The following is a 25,178-nucleotide window of genomic DNA, read 5'->3' as shown; positions in this document are numbered from 1 at the left end:
TATTTGACAGACAGAGATCACAAGTAGGCAAAGAGGCAGGCAGAGAGAGGGGGGAAGCAGGCTCCCTCCCAAGCAAGAGCCCGATGCAGGACCATGGGATCATGACCTGAGCTGAAGGCAGAGGCTTTAATGCACTGAGCCACCCAGGAGCCCCTCATGTGCTTATTTTTCATCTGTATATCTTCTCTGATGTATTTGTTAAGAGCTTTGGCCCATTTTTAAATCAGATTGTTTGTTGTTGAATTTTAAGAGTTCTTTGTATATTTTAGGTAACAGTCCATTATCAGATGTGTGTTTTGCAAGTATTTTCTCCCAGTATGTGGCTAATCTTCTAATTCTCTTGGCATTGTCTTTCACGGAGCAGTTTTTAATTTTAATGAAGATCAGCTTATTTATTATTTCTTTTATGAATAGTGCATTTGGTGTTGTAATCTAAAAAATATCACCATACCAAAGATCATCCAAGTTTTCTCTTATGTCATCTTATGATGTTATATATCAGGAGTTATATATTTTTGCATTTCATTTTATTATTTTTTAAGATTTCATTTATTTATTTATCTGAGAGAGCGAGAGAGTATGAGTGGGGGCATGGAGAAGTAGGCTCCCCACTGAGCAGGGAGCCTGATGGCTGGGCTTGATCCTAGGATCCTGGGATCATGACCTGAGCTGAAGTCTGACTCTTAACCAACTGAGCCACCCATGAGCCCCTAGTTTTGCATTTTACATTTAGCTCTGTGATCCACTTTGGATTAATTTTTATGAAGGGCATGGCTTAGATTTGTTTGTTTGCATGTGGATGTCCAGTTGTTCTGGCACCATTTGTTGGAGAAACTATCTTTGCTCTGTGGCATTGCCTTTGTTCCTTTGCGAAAAAATAGTTGAAAAAATATCTATTTGTTCTGGGTGGTCTATTTCTGGGCTTTCTGTTCTATTTATATATCTAACCTTTTGTTAGTACCAATCTTGATTACTGTAGCTTTTTGGTAAGTCTTGAAGTTGGTAAACATCGGTCCTCCAATTTTTTTCTTTTTCAATGTCATATTGGCTCTTTGAATTTTTTACTTCTATAAACTTTAGAATAAGTTCATCAATATCCATAACATATTGGAATTTTGATTGAGATTGATTGAGATTGCATTGAATCTAAAAAAAAAAAGATTATGTTGGGAAGAACTGACATCTTAATAATACTGAGTCTTCCTATCCATGAACATGGAATATCTTTTCCATTTATTTAGTTCTTTGATTTTGTTCATCACAGTTTTTTAGTTATCCTTATCCAGATCTTACCCATATCTTTTTAGATTTATATCTAAGTATTTCCTTTTGGGGGTACTAATGTAAATGATATTGTGTTTTTTTAATTTCAAAATTCTACTTGTTCATTGCCAGTATATAGGAAAACAATTGATTTTCATATATTAACCTTGTTATATATCTCATATATAACAAGGTTGTCATTTGGCAACCTTGTTATAATCACTTATTACTTCCAGAGTTTGTTGTTGATTATTTTGAGTATTCCACATGGATGATCATGTTATCTGCAAACATAGTTTTTTCTTAATCTTCCTTCCCAGTCTATACACATTTTATTTCATTTTCTTGCCTTATTATATTAGCAAGGACTTTCAGTGTGATGTTGTAAGAAGTGGTGAGAAGGGTCATCCTTGTCTTGTACCATCTGATCTCAGTGGGAAAGCTTCACGATTCTAACCATGAAGTGTGGTATTATAGTTGTTGTTGCTGTTGTCCTTCTTCTTTAAGATATTCTTTATCAAGTGAAGAAAGCTCCTCTCTATTCCTAGTTTACTGCGACTTTTTGGTATAACTGGGTGTTGGATTTTGTCAATTGCCTTTTCTGCATCTATTGATATGATCACGTGATTTTTTTAGTCCATTGATATGATAAATTCCATTAATTGAGACCTTTTTTTTTTATGCTTGCCTTGTTACCATGAGGTTGCCCCAATGAACCATCCTACTTCCCTGAGTTATGGCATAATACCAAAGTATAGTGCATCTAAAATTCAACTAGGAAGCAGGCTCAAGGAAGAAAAGTAAAAGGGGTCCTAGGAATTCTACTTGTGGGAGTAGTCCAAAGGTTAACCAGAGAAAATAAAATACTTTGTGTTTCTATACTGAGTCTAGGGGAAACAAACAAGCACAAAGCTAGAGATGGTGTGTTATAGGCCGGAAGGATAAGAAATCAAGATGTTAAAGATGAGGGTGGTTATAAAGAAAGTCAGAAGAACAAGCAAGGGGTCCACATCTGATATGAAGTTTCAGCTTAATAACATTTTCCATATATATCTACAAGTTTATGAAATTATTATGTTGCCATTTTTTTGTTGGATGGATTTACAAATTTATTTATTTATTTAGATTTATTTATTTGACAGAGAGAGAGAAAGAACACAAGTAGGCAGAGAGGCAGGCAGAGAGGGAGGGGGAAGCAGACTCCCCACCAAGCAGGGAGCCTAATGTGGGGCTCTATCCCAGGACCCTGAGATCATGACCTGAGCTGAAGGCAGAGGCTTAGGACACTGAGCCACCCAGGTGCCCCCAATTTTATTTATTTAGAAATAACGTCAAACTTACAGGAAAAAATGCAAGAATAGTGCAAGAAACTTCTGTTTTCAAGAACTGTTTTAGAGTAAGTTGCTATCACTTCTGACTACAATACACAAGGACTTTCTCCTACACAATCATAATGTAGCCATCAAAATCAAGAAATTAGCATGGATTCTTCACTGCTCATACAGTTTCATCAGTTGTCCCAATAACGTTCTTTATACAAATAGGCCCTATTCAGGATCATATATTGCATTTAGTTGTCATGCGCTCTAGTGACCTAAATCAAAATAATTTTTCATTGATGGGGAATAGACTTTCACCATATCTATCTATCTACCTACCTATCTATCTCAAATCATTACATTGTACATTTTACGTCTTACATTGTAATTTATGTCTTTTAAGTTGTAATTGTACATCTTACAATTTTAATTGTTAGACCTCAGTAAAGCTGGGGAAAAAATAGTTTTTCAGATTTTCTTTGACTTTCAACCTTGACACTTTCAAAGATTCCTTGCTGAACATTTTGTAGAATATCCTAGTATGTGTGTTTAATGAATCCTTATGATTAAATGCTAATTATACATTTTTTTGTAAGAATGCCACATAAGTCAAATTGTGTTCTTATTTCATCCAGTCAATTGAGAGGTTTTTTTCAGCTTGCCTCATAATTGTTAACATTAACTTTGATCACTTAATTAAGAAGATGTCTGTCAGGCATCTCCATTGCAGTTAATCTTTTTCCCTTTGTAATTAGAAGGCATTTTATGGGGAAGTATTTTGACAGCATGTAAATATGCCATTCCATATTGACTTTCATCCACTATTTTAGCATCTGTTGATATTTTTGGTTGATAATTACTATCATGTCCATGACTTTCACTATTTATTAGTCATTCTACTATGGAGAAAATCTTTCTTTTCTCTTTATTTATTTACTTGAAAAATTTAGATCAGGATTAACTTATGGATTTTTATAATATAATTTTATGTTATGTACTTTTATATAATTTTTAGCATTATTATCTAATTTGATACTCAGATTTTCCCAGCTTTAGTATGTTGCCATTTTTAACTTAACACTTTTTAATTTAGGGATTCCTAATAAAAGTACCAGGACAGGTAGCTGACCTCTTGTATACAGCCTATTTTATAATTCATAGTGTTTGAGTACAAAATTATTGAAGAACTATTAGTGAAGTAGAATGGTGCTTTAAAAAATGTGCTTAAGGGGCACCTGGGTGTCTCAGTGGGTTGAGCCGCTGCTTTCGGCTCAGGTCATGATCTCAGAGTCCTGGGGTGGAGCCCCGCATTGGACTCTCTGCTCAGCAGGGAGCCTGCTTCCTCCTCTCTCTCTGCCTGCCTCTCTGCCTGCTTGTGATCTCTGTCAAATAAATAAATAAAATCTTTTTTTTAAAAAAAGTGCTTAATTATAATGGTTCTCATTTTGGCCAAGATATTTTTGGTTATAGAATTAAGAAGGGAGATGGTGTATGTAGTAGGCTCTCAGGCCTGAGCTCTGTTAGTAAAAAATTTTTAAAGACTCCTATAGTTCATTGTTTGACATATTCACTCTTACATGACCCTATCTTAACAAACCCATACTCTTCTTCCCATGTACAAAATTCCTAAAATACTCCCACTTAATGAAATCCAAATGTCCCTTGCAAAATTAGAAATCTATGCTTGGTGCCATTAAAACATTGAGTTTATTGGGATATAAGTTGTGTAAAGTTGTAGAAAGTGGTTTTGGTAAAACTGAGCTTGAGGTGTCAAACAAATGTTAAGGATAGGCACACAGATTTAGATTTGGATGTGATATTTATTATCAGAGAAGTGATAGCTTATAATTGAAGTGAATGGATAAGACATATATAGAAGGAGATCTCAGGAGGTGGCAGATTGATTGATTGAGTGATTTTAAAGATTTTATTTATTTATTTGACAGAGAGATAGGGAGAGCAGGAACACAAGCAGGGAGAATGGGAGAGGGAGAAGCAGGCCTCCTTCCTGAATTTTACCTATTTCGTATGATTTCTTCTATGAGTTTCTAGAGTTTTGGGTCATATCTCACTCAGGTCATCTTTAATATAAAAATAACTTGTATTCCAGTAGTTTGTTGATAAGCTAATTTCTTTTAAAACTTAGAGTGCATTTTCCCATTGAAACAATATTAAAATGAGTAGGTTCTTTCTCCTTTACATTTATAAAAATGTATTTAACAAATGATATAACTAAAACATATTACTATGGTTATAGTATATACCATATATATGGTACACTAAGCTAGAAATTCTCCTAGCAAAGGCCTGTCTATACAGCAAAATTTTGAACTACTTTCATCACTCCTTGATTATTTCTTCAAAAACTGTTCATACTTGAGCAGTGATTTATTTCGTAAGGGTTTAATTTTCTATAAGATAACTCAGTTTAACCTCTTAAATTTGTGGGGCTTTCATGGACTTTCTTCTGGAGCAGTTTTTTTATTTGGGAAGGGAGACTGAAAGCCATTTATGACACCAGTGCATGGTTTTCAAAGACAAATAAGGCCTGCCTGTGAAATATCACCCAATTATGTTTTAATGGTAATCAAATATGCATAGTGGAGAGTTGTCATAACCAAGAGATTTGTATTATCACTGATGTTATTTTTAGAGACAAGAACTTGCCTGTTTCAGTCCTAATTATCCTATTGATACAGTTTTTTTATATTCTAGTAAGTATTAACAAGTATCTAGGAGAGAATAAGTTTTTAGAGAATTAGCTATTTTTTAGAAGGAGGGTATGAGCTCTAAAATATCTTGCAATTTTGCTTTGTGGAGATTTAAATCAGATGCTTCTGTTTTTCTTTAAATGTTTCTTTTAATAACTTCAGTGACCTAAATCATGACCAACAAGAGTTATGTAGAATTCAGCCTGGAGGACTTTTTAATGTTAATGTGGTAATGTGTAAGAATATGAGAAAAAAATTGAAGTTACTGCAAATAATTTGTTATTGGCTTAGGGATTAAAGTTTTAAACCAAATTACTATAATGCAGTATTTTTCTGGCATTTGGCTAAACCTCTACTGAGCTCCAGTTATTTGTGATGAATGACATTTGGCTTGAGATCTTAGTTTCCAGAACTGTCCTACTCTGCAATATTTTCTTAATTTTCCTGGTCATCAACTATTTGTCTGTTCTTTTGTATTGTACTGTTGTTACACTGGTACCAGTCATGTGAAAAATATATAATAATATTGTTTAGCATGTGTGGCCTTTGGAGTCAGATTACCTGGGTTCTTTTTTTTTTTTTTTTTTTTTTTAAGATTTCATTTTTGAGTAATCTCTACATCCAACGTGGGGCTTGAGATCCAGAGTCTCATAGTCCAATGACTGAGCCAGCCAGGCACCCCAAAATACCTGGGTTCTAATTCCAGTTCTACCATTTATTAGCTGTGTGTCTTTGGACCAGTTACTTAACATCTAATAGATGCAATTTTCTCAACAGTAAAATGGAAATAAATATATTAGCCATCTTCATGGCTTTTATAAGGATTAAATCAAATCATCTGTGGAAAGCACTTAGCACAAGTACTGACTTGGAATATTGTTAGGGTTAAACAGATATTGTAATTATTATTATTGTTATTACTTAAAAAGTACATATTATAGAATTTGAAGTCACAGAATGTTATGAGGTAAAGGCATTTGCCAGTGAAGAAATTTCTTACTATTATTTAGAATATGAGTTCATGTAAAATTTTACTATTTATACTTTCAGGAATACTTAAATACATTACTTAAACAGCTAGAAAAAGAGAAAAGAAGCCTTGAAAATCAAGTGAAAGACTGTGCACTGAGACTGGAACAAGAATTAAGGGTTTGTTTTTATTCTATACTAGACATTTCTTTGTAACTGCCATTGCTTTTAGCATGTTATCTACAAACCTACTATATTATTATCACAAAATACTTACAAAACTATTTCTTATACTATTTTAAAAAACAGTGTAGAGACATAAACTTGACTTAGTAATAACCTTGCTAGTATTGCAAATCATCTCTGTTGTTGAATTCTTTACTTTTGCATTTTTTCCTGTAGGCTTACCACAAGACCAATGATGAGTGCTGTAGGTACCTAGCTGAAATGTCTCGGGTAAATTTTCTTGTCTTACTTCTAAATTTTAAGAGTTTTCTCCTACTGTAAATTACATTTTTCACTTTTCTAGGCTTTTGATTGGTTTAGTTTGGCATACAAACATCCATTGGAATTATGGGGAAAAAAATCTACCAAGTTTATAAATATGAAAGGTAAAAGGAAAATTTATGGGTTTTATAAAAGGAGAAAAAGGAGATAAAATTTGCCCAGATTAAGGGAATATTTTGCATATTTGCTTCCTTAGTTATCCTTTGAGTTTGATCTATAATTTCTAGAATTCAAACAAATAAGCAGTTATCCCTCTGCTATCATGAAATTCATGGTATTTTATGTCATAATTATGCACATAATTATGCATCTGTCTTACATACAGCACTGCTATTACTAGAAAGGTTGTATTTACGATACAGGATAGAAAAGTGTATACATACATATGACAGGACAGGAAAGTGATCAATAAATTATGGATGATGTACATATTTTCCATAGTTTTTCATTTGCCTTTCAGTTTTATTTATGATGATGTTAGTATCACTGAGTTTTTGTTTTGATGTTATCAGAGCTATCTTTTATTTATGGCTTCTGATATCATAGTTTAAAAGTCTTCATTGCAATATTTCATAACATTTATCACATCTTTTTTTAGTACTTGGCTAAATATTTTACATTTATTTAATCCTTGTTAACTTTATTTTGACATATGTTTTAAAATCAGTATATGAGTTTAGTTTTCAATGCACACTATCTACATGGAAGTGTCCAGAGAGCAGTTGGATATATGAATCTCAGGGTAGAAAAGATAAAAAATGGGAGATACAGACGTATCTCCCATTATTAACATATAGATAGTAAATGAAGCTATTTGAATGAATGAAATGCTTCAGGGAGAGTATACAGGGTGAAAAGAAAATATAGTTTAGAATATAGCTCTGAAGAGTTTCAACAGTGATAGTCAGGGGAGGTAGACCCAAAAAGAAGGTTGGAGTCTTCAGGACATTAACTAGGTGAGGCAAAGAAGTAGAAGACCTTGAGGGCTTGGTTTGCCATAAAGAAAGTCTGCTAATTACTAATCTGGCATTTCCAGCAGATTCATGAGAGGATTGAGAGGAAGGGAGTTAAGATTAGGGGTTGGAGCTGATAAGGAGATGTATAGAACAATTTGGGAATGAAAGTCAGGGCAGTGGTGAATAAAGGGAGGCCTGGACTTCTAGTAATGACTAAGATTAAGTTAGGAAATTGAGACAAAATAGAACCAATCCTTGTAGTCTCTTGTAAAACAGTCAGTTCACACTTGATGGTTCCTGGATACTCCGTTGGCATCACTGCTTACTCCTGCAGCACAGGCACCCTTGTGCCTTTCCTCAGACAATGACTCCGCCTGGAATTTGCTGCTTTTCATACATGCTAATTCTGCTTCCTTCCAGTTCTAGCATAAATGCTAACTGCTTTACAAGACGTGATTTGAGGAAAGACCACAGATTTTTGAGTCATTTAAATTTGGATTTAAATCCCAGCTTGGTACTTAATTGTAATGTGACCTTTTGGGGCCTAATTTCTTTCCTTTTTGATAGAATGGGAAATAATAGTATTGTCTTGCAGGGGATTTGTGAGCATTTAGAGATGTAATGTATGTAAAGTGCTGAGTAAAATGCCTAGCCCATAAATATGTTCTAAATTCTAGGAAATGGTGAACATTATTTTCCTGTTTTGTTTTGTTTTGTTTTGTTTTGTTTTGTTTTCCTGATCTCCCTAGCCTCTCTCTCTGTGACAGGGGCATTAGAATTTCTAGTTGCCTCAGCCTTCCTCCTTTGCCTTTGTTTGTCTGAAAAATTCACTTAGGTGGGATAGGTTCTACTCTGATTATACAGGATCACTCAGCATATAATCAAAGCCTATTTTAACAGCTTCCCAGGAAGATGTTAATCCTGTTCCCCAGTATAAATGTTAATAAGGATTTTCACTCTAGAATGAATTGTTAATCTTTGTAGTCAAAGATGGTTCTGACCATGTGGATATTAGGGTGACCGGAAAGGTCAACAGATGATCTGCAGTTCTTTCCATGCTGAATACATAAATAATTGATTCTTAGGTAGATAACTAGAGCTATTTGCTGAGACTGCTGTTTATACTTCTGCTGTCTTCACTGTTTTGAATGAAATTGTGTGTTTCCATATCTCAGGGGTTTTCTGATTTATGCAGTATGTATACAGTACAGACATTGAGTTTTAAGATATATAGGTTTATTGCATTAAAGTCAGGCAGAAAGGTTACATAGAACTTGTAACACAATAAACTTAAGTTCTGTTTCCATAAACATAGAACTTTGTCAGTAGATCTGAGATATTGTTGAATATAATGTTTTGGTTTACAGATAATGAACCAGAGGCTGTTCTGTTTCATTGTCAGGCAATTCTAATTATTAGAATTGTTAAAGCATCATGTGATGCTCCTTATTCTCCTTCCTTAAAACATATTTGTTTTGGTTTCTTCCTCTGAAGAACACAGAACAATTCTATACATCTCCTATGTGACAACTTCTCAAAGATATGAAACCAACTCTTAAGTGTTTCCATAGTTTTTTTTTCCCTATGCTAAAATATTAAATTACCACAGAAGTTACACTAGCAATTCCTTACATCATAGGTTCCAGACTATCCAGCTGTTTCTGTTGTCTTTTTGGACAACTCTATTTTATTATTGTTTGTTTGAAAATAGAGTTCCCCAGATTTATTTTTATTTTCTTTTTAAAAGATTTTATTTATTTGAGAGAGAGTGGGAAAGAGAGAGAGAGAGCATGAGCAGGGTGAGGGGCAGAAGGAGAAGCAGACTTCTTGACGAACAGGGCTTCAGATGGGGGGCTCGATCCGGGGATTCTAGGATCGTGATCCAAGCCAAAGGCAGACGCTTAACTGACTGAGCCACCCAGGAACACTAGAGCTCTCCAGATTTAAATCTAGACTTTATTTTTTTTTTAAAGATTTTATTTTATTTATTTGACAGACAGAGATCACAGGTAGGCAGAGAGGCAGGCAGAGAGAGGAAGGGAAGCAGGCTCCCTGCTGAGCAGAAAGCCTGATGCGGGGCTCGATCCCAGGACCCTGGGATCATGACCTGAGCCAAAGGCAGGGGCTTTAGCCCACTGAGCCACCCAGGTGCCCCTAAATCTAGACTTTAAATATAATCTCAACAGCATAGCTATTAAAATCTTGCCCTCACCATACTCAATTTTTTTTCCTCTGCTGCCTGAGCAATCATTCTGAAATATAGATATGGTGTTGTTCCCTATTTTTTTTAAAGGTTTATGTATTTATTTGAGGGAGAGAGGAGTAGAGAGAGAGAGAGAGAATTCCTAAGCAGACTCCCCACTGAGCATGGAGCTGACTTGGGGCTGGATTCCAGGGACCCTGAGATCATGACCTGAGTCAAAATCAGGAGTTGGACACTTAACTGACTGAGCAACCCAGGCACACCAGTGACGTTCCCTATTTAAAGCCGTGAGTGACTTTGCATTGTCCAGGGGATATCAACAAAGTTCAGTGTAGTCTACAAGGTCCTTTCCAACACCCAGTGCCTGCCTTTCCAGCTGTGACCATACTCACACCCTGTACTGCAGCCGGACCAATGATATATGTGGTCTCTGCATATGCCATGCTGTCTCATTCTTGTAGGCCCTTCCTGTTTTTTCTGCCTGGAATGTCCTTTCCTTTGCTCTTAATTGGCTACTCTTCCAGGCCTCTGATGGCTTGAACTAGCATCTGCTTTATGCTTACAAAGCACCTGTGCAAACCTCTGCCAAAGCAGTGAATTGTACAATCTATTTATCATGCTCCAATAGATTGTAAGAACTATGACTTATCTTTGTGCCCTGGTGCTAAACTAGAGGTGGCACCAATGGATGCTCACCAGTGTTTGCTGAGTGAATAGATGAATGAATTCCGTCTTCTGGTCCAGTGTGCCCAAAATTGTCCCACTTAGCAAAGATGCTCTAACATCTTCACAAAGATGCTCATCCCTTCCACCAAAATAAAAGAGAAACCAACTTTTATTTTACCCCCTCTTAATAAAACTACTACCTCAGCTTTCCTTTTCTCAGTCAAACTTCATGCGAGGGTGGATATACTCACTGCCTTGCTTTTAATCTTTGACCTCTTTCAACTTTCTGACCCCCAGCACTGGGCTCTGGCACAGTTTACTTTTTAATAGCTAAACATAATGACTCCTTTTCAAGCCTCCTGGTAGTGTAGACATCTTTTAGGAATTTCATATTGTTAACCATGCTCACTTTTTGAATATCACCCACCTCTTGACTTCCATGAAGTATTTTTTCCCTGGGTTTTCCTATTCCTATCCTATTATGGCCTTTAGTAATTCTCCTGCCCCTTAAAAGTTGCTTTCTCAAGTTTATGTCCTCAACTCTCTTACTTCTCTGTGTGTTCTTACCGAGTGATCTCATTTACTCATGTCTTCAATTGCCATCTCTAAGGTCACCAGCCTCAACTCTTCCTGTACTGGAAATTTTATTTACACCACTTATAGGAAGTCTCCACTTTTGTATCACAGAGGTATCTCAAAACAGACAAGAATGAAAATATGATCTTGTTTTTCCATTTCAATATACATACAGCTTCTATTGTTATGTCTTTCTTAATGAGAGAACATACGTATTATTTATATTCAGTATCTATTACAAAAACTTTTAATGTTCTTTATGCCACAAAGATGATATGATTGTCAAAATTTCCTCTATATTTATTTTAAAAATCACATGGAATGTGGGGTTGAGATGAAGGAGTTTACATAATCTTTAGAAACCTTTTAATAGTGGAGAAAGCTGGGGTGCCTGCATGGCTCAGTGGGTTGAGCCTCTGCTTTTGGCTCAGGTCATGATCTCAGGGTCCTGGGATCAAGCCCCACATCAGGCTCTAGGCTCGGTGGGGAGCCTGCTTCCCCCTCTCTCTCTGCCTGCCTCTCTGCCTACTTGTGATCTCTCTCTAGCTCTGTCAAATAAATAAATAAAATCTTAAAAAAAAATACTGGAGAAAGCCAGAATTTCCCATTATTCTTTAGCTTCTCTTATGCATACCACTTAAGGGCCTGGTTATAAAAGAGTTAGTTGAGAATGGACTATTCCTCTTATCTCCAAAATCAGTGATGAAATAAGAGGACAAATTCTCAAATGTTTGTATTTCAGGTCTCTGACTCATACCAAGTTTTTAAAAGGCAACAGATGGATCAACTGCCTAGAATGAAAGAGAATCTAGTGAAAATGTAAGTCTAACTATATCTTTCCTTTCTAATTAATTCTATTTGCATGTGAATGATACTGACAAAACAGGTGTCCATTATATTTTGGAAGTTGAACTTCTAGATTTTATAGCAATGATATAAAATAACAAACAGATGGTAAAAGAACCTAAAGAAATTTGTGCTCTCTACTCACTACTTATATACATTTTTGTAGATCCCAAGAATATGTTTTGTCTTCCAACATGACAAGTTCTTATTTTCTAGGCTAAAACAATGCCCTACCCAAGAGGAGCCTAAATCTATACCATGAACAACATAAATACAATTAAACTACCAGCCTTAACTTCTTTACTGACAAAATATTGACAATGAAATTAGTGTAAGAAAACAGTGCAGTTTAAACTGTGTTTTCCAATGCAAACAAAAATAATTTAGGATGAATAAAGAAGAGAGGAATGTTTTATGGGTTTAGGAGGTTATGTCTACCATAATTTTTCCTGTTCTGTACTAAGTACAGAATAACTTGTCAGGCAATTCTTGTCTTATATAACCTTTTCTATGTAGGGGAATATATTCATATATAATTTAACAATACCAAAAAAGTAAACCAGGATATAAATTAGCTATCAATCAGCATTCTTTTGAAATACAGGCATTCAAGATATATGCAATATAGCAAGTGTTTTTGGTAGAGATTCATGGGATAGGAACATTTTGTCCAATATGTGGCTAGATGGATAAAAGTGTATTCTTCCTTGAGTAGTCATAAATATTATAAGTTATAACTTATTACCCTATACATTTATATCAACAGAAATATAATGTAGTTAAAGCATTAAATTCTGGAAAATGACTTCCCTATGAAAATTATTATACCTCTGTGCTGGGGAGCCTCAAGACCAGTCCCGTATTCAGTGATTTGCTAGAACAACTCACAAAACTCAGCATATATTTGTGCATACAGCTAAAATGTATTGCAGCCAAAGGATACAAAGAAAATGCATCAGAGGAAAAAGGTGTATGGGGAAGTTTGGAGGGAACTAGGTACAAGCTTCTAGAAGTCCTGTAATGCGGTCACAGAGGACACACTTCATTCCTCCAGCCGTAGGTCAGGGAACATGTGCGACAACACGTGAAATTTTATCTTCTGAGGAAATTCATTAGATACTTAGTGCCCACATTTTTTCCTGGGTCCAGTCGTGTAGGTACCCTCTGCTTACTTAGCACATAACAAATTCCAGACTTCCAGAAGGAAAACATGTTCACAGAAACCACATTTTTTTGTACAGTTTAAGTACAGTAAGCCATTCTTTTTCATTTAAGGAAAGCTTTCTATCAGTGTAGGAAACTTTTTACCACTAAGTTCCCAGACATCAGCCAAAGGCCAGCCTGGCAAGAAGACTTTTCTAAGGAGAGAAGTTTCAGACCTGCTACAGTAACTCTTTCTGCATGATCACCCTACATATCTATTTTTTTATTTTTACCATTTATCTTCCAATTTATATTTCTTTTTTATTTTTACATTTATCTTCCAATTAACTTTTAGAAAGATAATACTTCTTTTATTCAAATTTGCTTAAATGATAGAGAAATATTTTGAAAATACAAATAAAACTAATTCTATTCATCTATATACACATTCTATACACATCTATATCACTAGACTATAGGTCTATTAGGGCAGTTCAGTTTCCCACTGATACTGTTGTAGGTTGGATCTCTCAGAGAGTAGACTCTGAAATGGAAATCAGCACATAGGAAGTTTATTCATGAGCATTCTTAAAATGAGTACCTTAAGGGGAAGGGAAAGAAATAGATTTGGGCATAGAGAATAGGGCTACAGTCTCGTGTATCAAGCTGATTTATCAGTAAATGAAGTGTAGACTTTCTCTTCTTCTGATGGGGTGACTTATTGTGAGAATTGGAACCATGTTTGTCACATTCTTTCCAGGCCATGTATAAATGTTACTCGTCCACTTAACTGTCAAATTGGACAAGGTGGTACTAAAAGACACTCAAGTAGATGACCTGGATATCAAACCCATTCCTCCTTGCCCCTCGCTGTATCATCCTGATGATCAGTTTCTCTTTGGGGCCCTCCGCACCATAGCTCTGAACTGAGCTGCAGGTACTGGTGCATTAGAAGTGGATGACATGGTCTGGGATACCTGCTCAGTAAGCTTGTCTGTGCCCTCTGGCAATGCACATGCCCCATCTCATATAGGGCTCTTCCATCTTTGGTAGAGCCTAATGTTGAATACAGTGCCTGGCATAAATAAATGTTTACCAATTTTTTAATGAATGTATGAGTGAATAAATGGTCATACAAATAGGAAAAACATTCTTCACTTTCTGGAAATATAATAAACCAAATAACTCAAATGATAGAAACATTTCTATATACCTATAATCTTCTAAATTAGGTATATGTAATTGGTACTACTTTAAAGCATTGTTGTTCTGAGTTATTGCCTCAACTTTGGAATTTAGTATACTTTTTGATTCAAGTTTTAGTCTTTAAACCAAGTTTTCGTGTTAAGAACCTCACAGGGGAGGATATCCTAATGGCCAATGGACTCAACACCATTATTTATTCAGTGGAATGCGAGTTAAAATTATGAGAGGCCACTACAGACTTTAAAGGTTGGTGATTCCAAGTGTTGTCAAAGATATGAAGTGTAAATTTATGCAACCATTTTGGAATAGTGTTTAGTATTACTTTCTACACTTAGCTGATCATACACCTACTCTATAACCCAACAATTACACTCTTAGTTGTACACCTAACAGAATTGTGCATATATTACACCAAAAAAACCTGTGCAAGAATGTTCATAACAGCTTTATTCATAACAGCCATAAACTGAACTCAAATATTTATCAGTAATAGATCGGATAAAATTTTTAAGAGATATGTATTTGTAATATATATTATTCTTATATAAAAACAAATATTCATATATTTATGAACAGTAACATGAGTATATTATATATATATGAATAATAACAACAATAAAAATAAATTACAGCTCACACAACATCATGGATAATTATTACAGTTTTGGGAAAGAGAGGCCAGAAATAAAAGAATACATATAATATGATTCTATTTATATGATGTTCAAAGACAGGCACAACTAAACTGTGGTGTCAGAAGACAGGACAGTGGTTACCAATGAGAAGGAGAAGGGGAATGATAATTGGGAGGAGCACAAGGTCTTCCAGTGTGATGGCAATGATCTGTTCTGTTGACCTGAGTGGTGGTTATATGAGTATTTGCATTATTATAATTCATGGCACTTACATATCTATTTTGGGCACTCTTCTATTATGTGTTATACTTAAAGTGGTGTTTTAGAAATCAATTTTTAGTAGCTTTTTAGGTTTCCTTTGGTTGATATTCTTACATATGCTAATGTTAAATACTGACTTTTGGAGTTTTCCTAATGCTCAGAATAAACGAGAGCATTAGAAAATACCCATAACGGGGTACCTGGGTGGCTCAGTCGATTGAGTGTCCGACTCTTGATTTCAGCTCAGATCATGATCTCAGGATCATGAGATCAAGCCTTGCATTGGACTATGCACTGGGCACGGAGCCTGCTTAAAATTCTCTCTCCCCCTCTCTCTGCCCTTACCCCCACCCCACCCATGCACACCCTCTTCATTCTCTTTTTCCTTCTCTTGAAAGAAAGATGGAAGGTGGGAAGGAAGGAAGGAAGGAAGGGAGGAAGGAAAGAAAAAAAAATACCAATTTGACTGTGATATACTATTAAAAGAAACCTTTCAAAGAGGGATACTGAATATTATCTATTACATATAGTACTATAGAGTCTGCTTCTCCCTCTGTCTCTTCCCCTCCCCCAACTCATGCATGCTCTCTCTCTCTCTCAAATAAATAAATAAAATCTTTAAAAATAAAAAAAAAGACAAAAATCAAGAGGTGCCTGGCTGGCTCACTGGTGAAGCGTGCAACACTTGATCTTGGGGTTATGAGTTCAAACCCCACATTGGGTGTAGAGTTTACTTTAAAATTAAAAAAGAAAAAAAGAAAAAAAGAAAAATTAAAAAAGAAAAAAGCATAAATATTCAATAAAATAGAAAAATAGAGAAAGTTCATCTACTAGAATGACTATAGAATACTTCAAGTCAAAATACATGTGTAAATATTTGTGTAGGTAATGCAGTCTGATATTTTTTTAAAAATAGTGAGTATGGTAAAAGTAAGGTGGTAAATGAAAATTTGCACTGTGTTTGGAGCAGACAGATGAATCAATTTTTGCCTCTGTCACTTATTATTTAATGTGGCTTTATGTAAGTAACCTCCTTCAAATTCAGTTTACTCACCTTTAAAATGGGGATGACAAAATCCAAATTAAATGGTTAATATGAGAATTAGAGATCATTGAAAAATCCCTAGTTCAGTAAATATCAGCTATTATTATTCCTCTACAATGTATAGTATTTTGTTGAATATAAAGAATTAATAAAGTAACAAAGAATTTATTTGTGGGAAGAGAGAAAACATATGACAATAATTTGAAACTGCAGTGACAAAGCTACATTAAGCTAGCATAATCTTGCCAAGGGTCTTAGCTACTATCATGTATGTAAAAACTACATACATGAATGGAATGGAATGGAAATGCTTCCATTTCCAGGAATGGAAAATTGTTTCCAAATGTTGTTGACCATGACTGATCGCATATTGTGACTCAGGATACCCATATATATTTTCATATATAACTGAAAAATATTATGAAACAGTACTTAGCCTTATTATGTGTGATGCATGCTGGTATTTTCTATTTTGTCCTATTTTTTTATACTGCTGTTATAATTCACTAAATCAATCTACTTTTGAGTTGCATTCTGCAGTTCGAAAAACACTGTTCTAAAAGAGGTCTAGGAAATTAAACATTTTTAGAGTTATGTACCTCACTTTGATGATTAGTGTTATAATCATGTCAGTTAGATCTTATAGAACAGATTGATATTAAGGAAACTATTTAAAATACCCTAAACATAATATAAAAGCACTTAGTATAGTAAACAATAAATATCTAGAATGAGCTTTTAATTGAATATGATATAATTGAATGCTTGTGGTTAATTCTGTATTACACCAGAAGATGAAATTATTCTAAAACATTGTTATTTGATTAAGGAAACTCTTTGCACAGGAAATGGTTTGTTCCCAAAATACATTTAAAAATATTTATATTGAGTTATAATCGACATAACCCAAAATTTACCCTTTTTTTTTCTTTCAAGATTTTATTTAAATTCAGATTAGTTCACATATAGTGTGCTATTAGTTTCAGGGGTAGAATTTAGTGGTTCATCAGTTCCGTATAATGTCTAGTGCTCATTACATCAAGTGCCCTCCTTAATGCCCGTCACCCAATTACCCTATCCCCCTACACACCTCTCCTCCAGCAACCTTCATTTTGTTCCCTATAGTTAAGAGTCTCTTATGGTTTGCCTCCCTGTCTGTCTTTATTTTACTTTTCCTTCCCTTCCCCTATGTTTATCTGTTTCATTTCTTAAATTCCACATATGAGTGAAATCATATGGTGTTTGTCTTTCTCAGACTGACTTATTTGGCTTAGTATACTACTCTCTAGTTCCATCCACGTCATTGCAAATGGTAAGATTTAATTCTTTTTAATGGCTAAGTAATATTATATATATATGTATATATATATACATACATACCACATTTTCTTTACCCATTGATAAGTTGATGAACATTTGGGCCCTTTCCATGTTTTGGCTATTGTGGCTAATGCTGCTATAAACATTGAAGTGCTTGATGTTTTGGCTATTGTGGCTAATGCTGCTATAAACATTGAAGTGCTTGTGGTGCTTTGAATCACTATTTTTGGTTCCTTTAGATAAATACCTAATAGTACAATTGCTGTGTTGAAGGGTAGTTGTATTTTTAGCTTTTTAAGGAACCTCCATACTGCTTTCTAGAGTGGCTGCACCTGTTTGCATTCCCTCCACAATCCAAGAGGGTTCCCTTTTAGCTGTACCCTCACCGATGTCTGTTATTTCTGGAGTTGATAATTTTAGCCATTCTGACTGGTGTGAGGTGGAATCTCCTGGTTTTGATTTGTATTTCCCTAATGATCAGTGATGTTCAGCATTTTTTTATGCGTCTGTTAGCCATTTGTATGTCTTCTTTGGAGAAATGTCTATTCCTGTCTTAACTGTATGATTTGTTTTTTAGGTGTTGAGTTTGATAAGTTCTTAACTGTATGATTTGTCTTAACTGTATGATTTGTTTTTTAGGTGTTGAGTTTGATAAGTTCTTTATAGATTTTGGATACTAGCTCTTTATCCAATCTGCCACTTTTAAGTGTCTTCTTCCATTCTATAGGTTGCCTTTTAGTATTGTGGATTGTTTTCTTTGCTGTGCTGAAGATTTTTATCTTTTTTTTTTAAGATTTTATTTATTTATTTGACAGACAGAGATCACAAGTAGGCAGAGAGGCAGGCAGAGAGAGAGAGAGGAGGAAGCAGGCTCCCTGCTGAGCAGAGAGCCCAATGCGGGCCTCGATCCCAGGACCCTGGGATCATGACCTGAGCGGAAGGCAGAGGCTTAACACACTGAGCCACCCAGGAGCCCAGAAGCTTTTTATCTTGATGAAGCCCTAATAATTCATTTTTGGTTTTGTTTCCCTTGTCTGTGGAGATACGTCTGGCAGAAGCTACTATGGCTGAGGTCAAAGAGATTGCTGTCTATGTTCTCCTCTAGGATTTTGATGGATTCCCGTCTCATGTTTAGGTCTTTCATTCCATTTTTTAATTTATTTTTGTGTATGGTGTAAGAAAGTGGTCCAGTTTTATTCTTCTACATGTTCTTATCCAAAATTTACCCTTTTAAAGTGAAACTCATTGCGTTTTGGTATATACACAATGTTGCACAGCCATCACCACTATGTGCTTAAAAGAACATTTTCATCTCCCCCCAAAACCCTTTTACCCATTAGCATCACTCTCCATTCCTCCCTCACCCCAGCCTCTGGCAATCACTAATCTACTTTCTGTCTCTATAGATTTATTTCTTCTTGTTATAAATGGAAGCAAACAGTTTGTGTTCTTATGTGCCTAACTTTGTCACTTAGCATAATTTTTCAACGTTCATTCATGTAGGAGCATATATCAGTACTTTATTACTTTTTGTGGCTGAATAATATTCCAGTTCTTAGATCTGTCACATTTTGTTTGTCCATTAATCAGTTGATGGACATTTGGGTTGTTTATACCTTTTGACTGTTCTGAATAATGCTGCTATGAACATTCTTACATGAGGTTTTGTGCATATATGTTTTTAATTCTGTTGGATATATGCCTTGGAATGGAATTGCTGAGTCAATTGATAGCTGTTTTATCTTTTTAAGGAACTGCCAAACTATTTTGCAGAGCAACTGCACCATTTTATATTCCCACTAGCAATGTATGAAGGTTGCAATTTCTCCACATCTTTATCAACATTTGTTATTGTCCTTTTTTTTTTTTTTTTTTTTAGCTATTCCAGTACTTGTGAATGGCCCCACGGAAATCCAAGAACAGGAATTCCAATATAACTGGGCCCACAGATATTAAAACTAGAGGTCAAGGAAGCTTTAAAAGTCTGAGCAGAACTTCATAGTTCTTCACTTTAATTGTCTGCCATACAGAAAAGTAGTTAAAGGCATAGACATTGAACTCAGCCTTTCTGGATTCAAATTCTAGATCCACTTACAAAATATATAACCTTGTTTTCTCACCTATCTAACAGGGCTAATAAACATACATCATAGGGATTTTGTGAGGCTGATATGAATCAATTAATAAATAGAATTTAGAATAGTTCCTGATATAACTTATGTGCTTTAAAACTGTTGCTGTTATTATTTCAACTAGTTCAGTCTTCTACTTCACTTTTCTTCTCATTACCAACTGCCATCTTCACTCTCTATATCTTTTTAATATCACAGACCTTGGTATATCTTAGTTTCAATTTTATTATAATTTTAGGTAACATACCTTTGGGTTACTCATGAATATTATTTCTTTATTCTCCCTGCCCTACTTAATGGCTTCTCTCTATTTTCTTAGCTTTAATTCATATTTCCAGAGACAATATCAGAATGGCCCCTCTTATGCCTCTTGGTCAGAGCTTTCTACATTAGAACACTTCATGGACTCCTTCCTGGCTTTTGGATTATCTGTCCTTGAGTTGGTTTCCTCTCTATCTGTAATGAGATATTATGGTATAACATATGGCTGTTTACAATGGTACTATAAGCATATGTTTTTGTGATACACAATGATGACTTTAAAATAATGATTAACACTTGTTTTATTTCAGGGGAAGATATAAACCAGTTAACCAAAAGACAATGAATGCCAAGAGAGGACCAGTAAAAAAGATTACAAGATCAAACCATCTTCCAAAACTCAATCTGTAATTCTAAAACTGGGCGGATTTCTATTTCTTTCCTATTTTCATCTGTAATATTCAACTTGTGAAGTTAATGTTTAACTCATTTTTCAGGGAATGAAATAGATAAGAAAGAGCTATCAAACTTCTTTTTAGCTCCTTTTCCAGAAGTTTATTCCTTTGTCTGCATGAAAGTAATTTTCTAAGTGATCTTAAAATATCTAATAGCATTGCCTATGATTTTAAAAATATCATAGAAATCCTGAAGGTTGGCACTATTAAACTTACTTTTAATAATATATCCATAATCTATGCTGATAGTAACATTGTTGTATTATATTTGGTTTCTAGTTGACTAGAAATGTGAATAATGTGAATTCATGAAAACATTTTGCTGTTATAGGCCATATCATGTTCAGGTCTTTTAAACTTATGGTTTAAACAAAACTACAAATCATGGGGCACCTGGGTGGCTCAGTGGGTTAGGCCTCTGCCTTCGGCTCAGGTCATGGTCTCAGGGTCCTGGGATCGAGCCCCACATCGGGCTCTCTGCTCAGCAGGGAGCCTGCTTCCCTTCCTCTCTGCCTGCTGCTCTGCCTACTTGTGATCTCTCTCTCTCTCTCTCTCTCTCTGTTAAATAAATAAATAAAATATTTAAAACAAACAAACAAACAAAAAAAACTACAAATCAGATGGATTTTAAACTTTGATTTGAACTATGATGGTATATGGAAATAGCCTTCAATCAGTAATCAGCTTGGTTATAATTCCCAACCTGCCATGAACTTAGGAGATCTTGGACAGGTTCCACTTTCTCATCTTTATGTCCCACATCTATAAAATGATGGCGGCAAATGATACAACCTCTAAGGTCTGTACTTTGCTAGAAAACCAATATTTATTCAACTACAAGGTCCTACTACTTAGCACATAGTGATTTAAATCATTTTATGGTGTTTCTTAATTCATAGTGATGGCATAATTCTTTAGACCATACATTGCAAGCCTTCACAATACTTAAGCTTCAATGTGGAGATAGACTGAGGAGAGGAGAGAGGTTTGTTTAAGGGATTATTACAGTTTATTGTATTTTTCTATATATGTTTAGGTTGTTTTATAACTTTTACCTAGGTTTGGAACATACGTATGATTTATTTGCCCAACTTAATAAGTAAAATTATTGGGACTTTATATTTCTAGAAATAACTCACAGCTACCTTAGTTTCCCACTAATGGTATGCTCACCTTATATCTGGAACTAAAGCTTCTATTCAATATCAACAGTAATGAATACTAAATGCATTTCTATAATAACTTTTATAGATACTCACTTTCTTTAAGGAAGCATTCACAAATTTCATGTAGACAATTCTTTTATGTGACTTTATAAAGTAATACAGAAAATACAAAGTAACTTTCTATAAATTATTCCAAACAGGAACTGTTTGGAAATATCTCCCCTGCTCTTTTTTTTTTTTTTTTGAGGGAGAGAGTTAGTGAGAGAGGGGTGAGGGAGAAGCAGATCCCTTACTGAGCAGCGAACCTGATGTGGGGCTTGATTCTGGGCCTCCAGAATCATGACCTGAGCCGAAGGTAGATGCTTAACCAGCTGAGCTACACAGGCGCCCCATCCCCCCTGTCCTTAAGCTAATTGCAGAGATCAGATACCATAACCCATATTATTAAACAAATAATAGATTTTTAAATCTTATACAATCTCTTTTAGCATTAGTAGCAAACTGATTACTTAAATTTTCATAATTATCATCACAGAGTCAACACTGAAAAATAAAATTATTTCTATCATACAGAGCAAGCCATTGTGGGGATTGGATTTGGAATATTTAAATTTATCACCATTACTAGGACAGGATATTAGTTGAAGTTCTTTTTATGGGGAATCTGTCATGTTTAAGCATTAGCTCTGCAGGAGCTACTCTGGGATACTTTCCAATGGCAGAAAGGCCCGTCTTAAACAGAGGGATGGGGTAGCATAAAGAAGGGAGTAGGGGGACTGTCTACCAGCTTGCTACCTCTAGGCTTCTGAAATTGAGTAAGTCACTTTTACTTTTCATTGCCTCACTTTCATCTTTTATAGAATTGGGAATAAATTTCTGTGGAGATCAAGGATACTTACTGCATATTTATTTGTTTACTTTTTTTATACCCTATTTCTAAAAAGGATTGTGTTAGCTTTTACTAAATGTAGAGGTATAAAAACAATGATCATAATGGATAACAGTTAATGTCTTGTGAGAATTCCCAACTAAAAAAAGCTCTAGCTTTTAAGATTTCTAGAAATAAGCACAAAGAATGAATGAATTATACAGCTCTCATTTTTTTTGTAGAAGGAAAATACAAGAGAAGTTTTGCCTAGTTCTGAGGTTTAAAGATAATGTATCATGTGAAGTGTTATAAGAAAATGCAATTATTTATTGAAATAACTAGTACAAAAATGATAGCTTGGGATTTTAACTTTAATACTGAAATATGTATTAATATCAGTGTTTTTTAAAAGAGTTTAGAATTCATAAAGCAAAATATCAGTAAACAACACTTAATATAGTTCAAAATTTTGATGTCTAATATATTATAAAATATCAGTGTCATTTATAAAAACAAATGTTGCTATAAAAAAGGCAGATGATGGTGAGTAAAAGCAAGGATGTGGAGAAATTGGAGCCCTCATATACTGTTCATGGGAATGTAAACTGATGCAGCCACTTTGAAACAAATTTACCATATGGCCCAGCAATTCCACTCCCAGGTATATACCCTAGATGAAACCTATGTCTACGTACTAGGTAGGTCTACGTAATGAAAATTTATGTCTACATAAAAATGTGTTTACAAGTGTTTATAGCACCATTATTCATGATAACTAAAAAGTAGAAACAATCCAAATGTCCATCAACTGATAAATAGATAAGCAAAATGTGGTATATCCAAACAATGGGGTATTACTCAACAATAAGAAAGAAGGAAGTACTGACATATGCTACAACTTGGATGGGCCTTGAAAATATTATTCTAATTGAAAGAAGCCAGTCACAAAAGATCATATATTGTACAATTCCATTTATATGAAAGGTGCAGAATAGGCAAATCCATACAGACAAAAGTAGATTAGTAGTACTTGCCAAAGGCTGGTGGGGCTGGGGGAAGGGTGAGTGATGGGAAATGACCGTTAATGTGTACAAGGTTTCTTTTTGGGGTGTGATGAAAATGTTTTAAAATTAATTGTGGTGATGGTTGCACAACTACAGAATACTAAAAAACACTGAGCACTTTAAATGAGTTAGTGCACGTTATGTGATTTGTACATCAATAAAGCTGTTATTAAAGAAAACAAATATTAAATATGCTACTATTTTAATAAATTAGCAGATAAGTTTTAATGAAATGTTATTTGATCTTCCTCTGAAGATGTGATCTTAAAAATTAAGATGCATCATCATTTGGTGCTATTGTTGGGTGAAGAGCATAATTTTCAGCATGATTTTCCAACTAAAAAACTTTCAGATACTACACTAGTCAGAAAAATAGTGAGGATTAAGGGCTATTTCCCAATATTTCCTTGATATCTTTTGAATAATTTCATCTCTTGATAATCTTGTGGAGATATTTATAAAACACCTTTTTTTATTCAGATTAGATTTTTTAAATTTATGAAGTGCTATGTAGTTTTGTGTCGAAGAAATTATTTCTGGTTTCATCATCTTCATTTGTTTTATCATATGCAGCTAGACATTCCAAAGCAGAGTTATCTATTTCAACTTTAGTACCATGATATTTGTATTCTACTGGACAAGAAACTCTTTATTTTGGACTAAAAACTATCCTTTTAACAATCTTATCAATAACACTCTTTGGTTTCTTTTTTGTTATGTGCACAATAACTAAGGACATGTCTAGACTTATAATAGTCTACATATTATGTCTTTTTTTCATAAATTAAGTAGTTATATAAATAATTTTGATTTTTTTAAAAATACCAGAATAACAGAATTATGACAACAATGATGCCAGGGGTTTGGTATTTAAAAAGCATAGTGGGGGGCGCCTGGGTGGCTCAGTGGGTTAAAGCCTCTGCCTTCGGCTCAGGTCATGATCCCAGGGTCCTGGGATCGAGCCCCGCGTCGGGCTCTCTGCTCAGCAGGGAGCCTGCTTCCCCTCCTCTCTCTCTGCCTGCCTCTGTCTACTTGTGAGCTCTCTCTCTGTCAAATAAATAAATAAAATCTTTTAAAAAAATAAAAAAAATAAAAAGCATAGTGGGATGCCTGGGTGGCTCAGTTGGTTGAGCAGCAGACTCTTTTTTTTTTTAAACATTTTATTTGACAGACAGAGATCACAAGTAGGCAAGAGAGGCAGGCAGGGAGAGAGGAGGAAGCAGGCTCCCCGCAGAGCAGAGAGCCTGATGCGGGCCTCGATCCCAAGACCCTGAGATCATGACCCGACTCAAAGGCAGAGGCTTTAACCCACTGAGCCACCCAGGAGCCCCGAGCAGCAGACTCTTGATGTCAGTTCAGATCATGATTTCAGGGTCCTGAGATCTAGCCCTATCTCAGGCTCCACACCCAGCACGAAGTCTGCTTGTGTCTCTCCCTCCCTATCTGCCCCTCCATGTTCTCTCTCAAATAAATAAATAAATAAATAAATAAATAAATAAAGTATTTTTAAAATAAATAGATAACAAAAGCACGGAGTATACCAGAATACTAAAACTCTTGTTAAAATCACTAAACATAATTGAAGTATGAAAAAGTATTTTTAAAA

General features: G+C 34.9%; 1 protein-coding gene across 1 annotated transcript in view; it reads left to right on the top strand.

Moving 5' to 3' along the window:
- Positions 1-20,853, top strand: part of CCDC169 (coiled-coil domain containing 169) — a 46,150-nt gene extending 25,297 nt beyond the window's left edge. Inside the window, 4 exon segments of the mRNA XM_032880067.1 lie at positions 6,344-6,442; positions 6,665-6,718; positions 11,913-11,989; positions 20,331-20,853. Of these exon segments, the coding sequence (XP_032735958.1) occupies positions 6,344-6,442; positions 6,665-6,718; positions 11,913-11,989; positions 20,331-20,430 (330 nt within the window). The 3' untranslated portion in view covers positions 20,431-20,853.
- Positions 20,854-25,178: the final 4,325 nt, after the last annotated feature.

Source organism: Lontra canadensis, unplaced genomic scaffold (genome assembly GCF_010015895.1).
Source record: "Lontra canadensis isolate GAN:19392208 unplaced genomic scaffold, GSC_riverotter_1.0 scaffold67, whole genome shotgun sequence".
Taxonomy (NCBI): domain Eukaryota; kingdom Metazoa; phylum Chordata; class Mammalia; order Carnivora; family Mustelidae; genus Lontra; species Lontra canadensis.
This window is presented reverse-complemented; position numbering and strand designations above follow the sequence as displayed.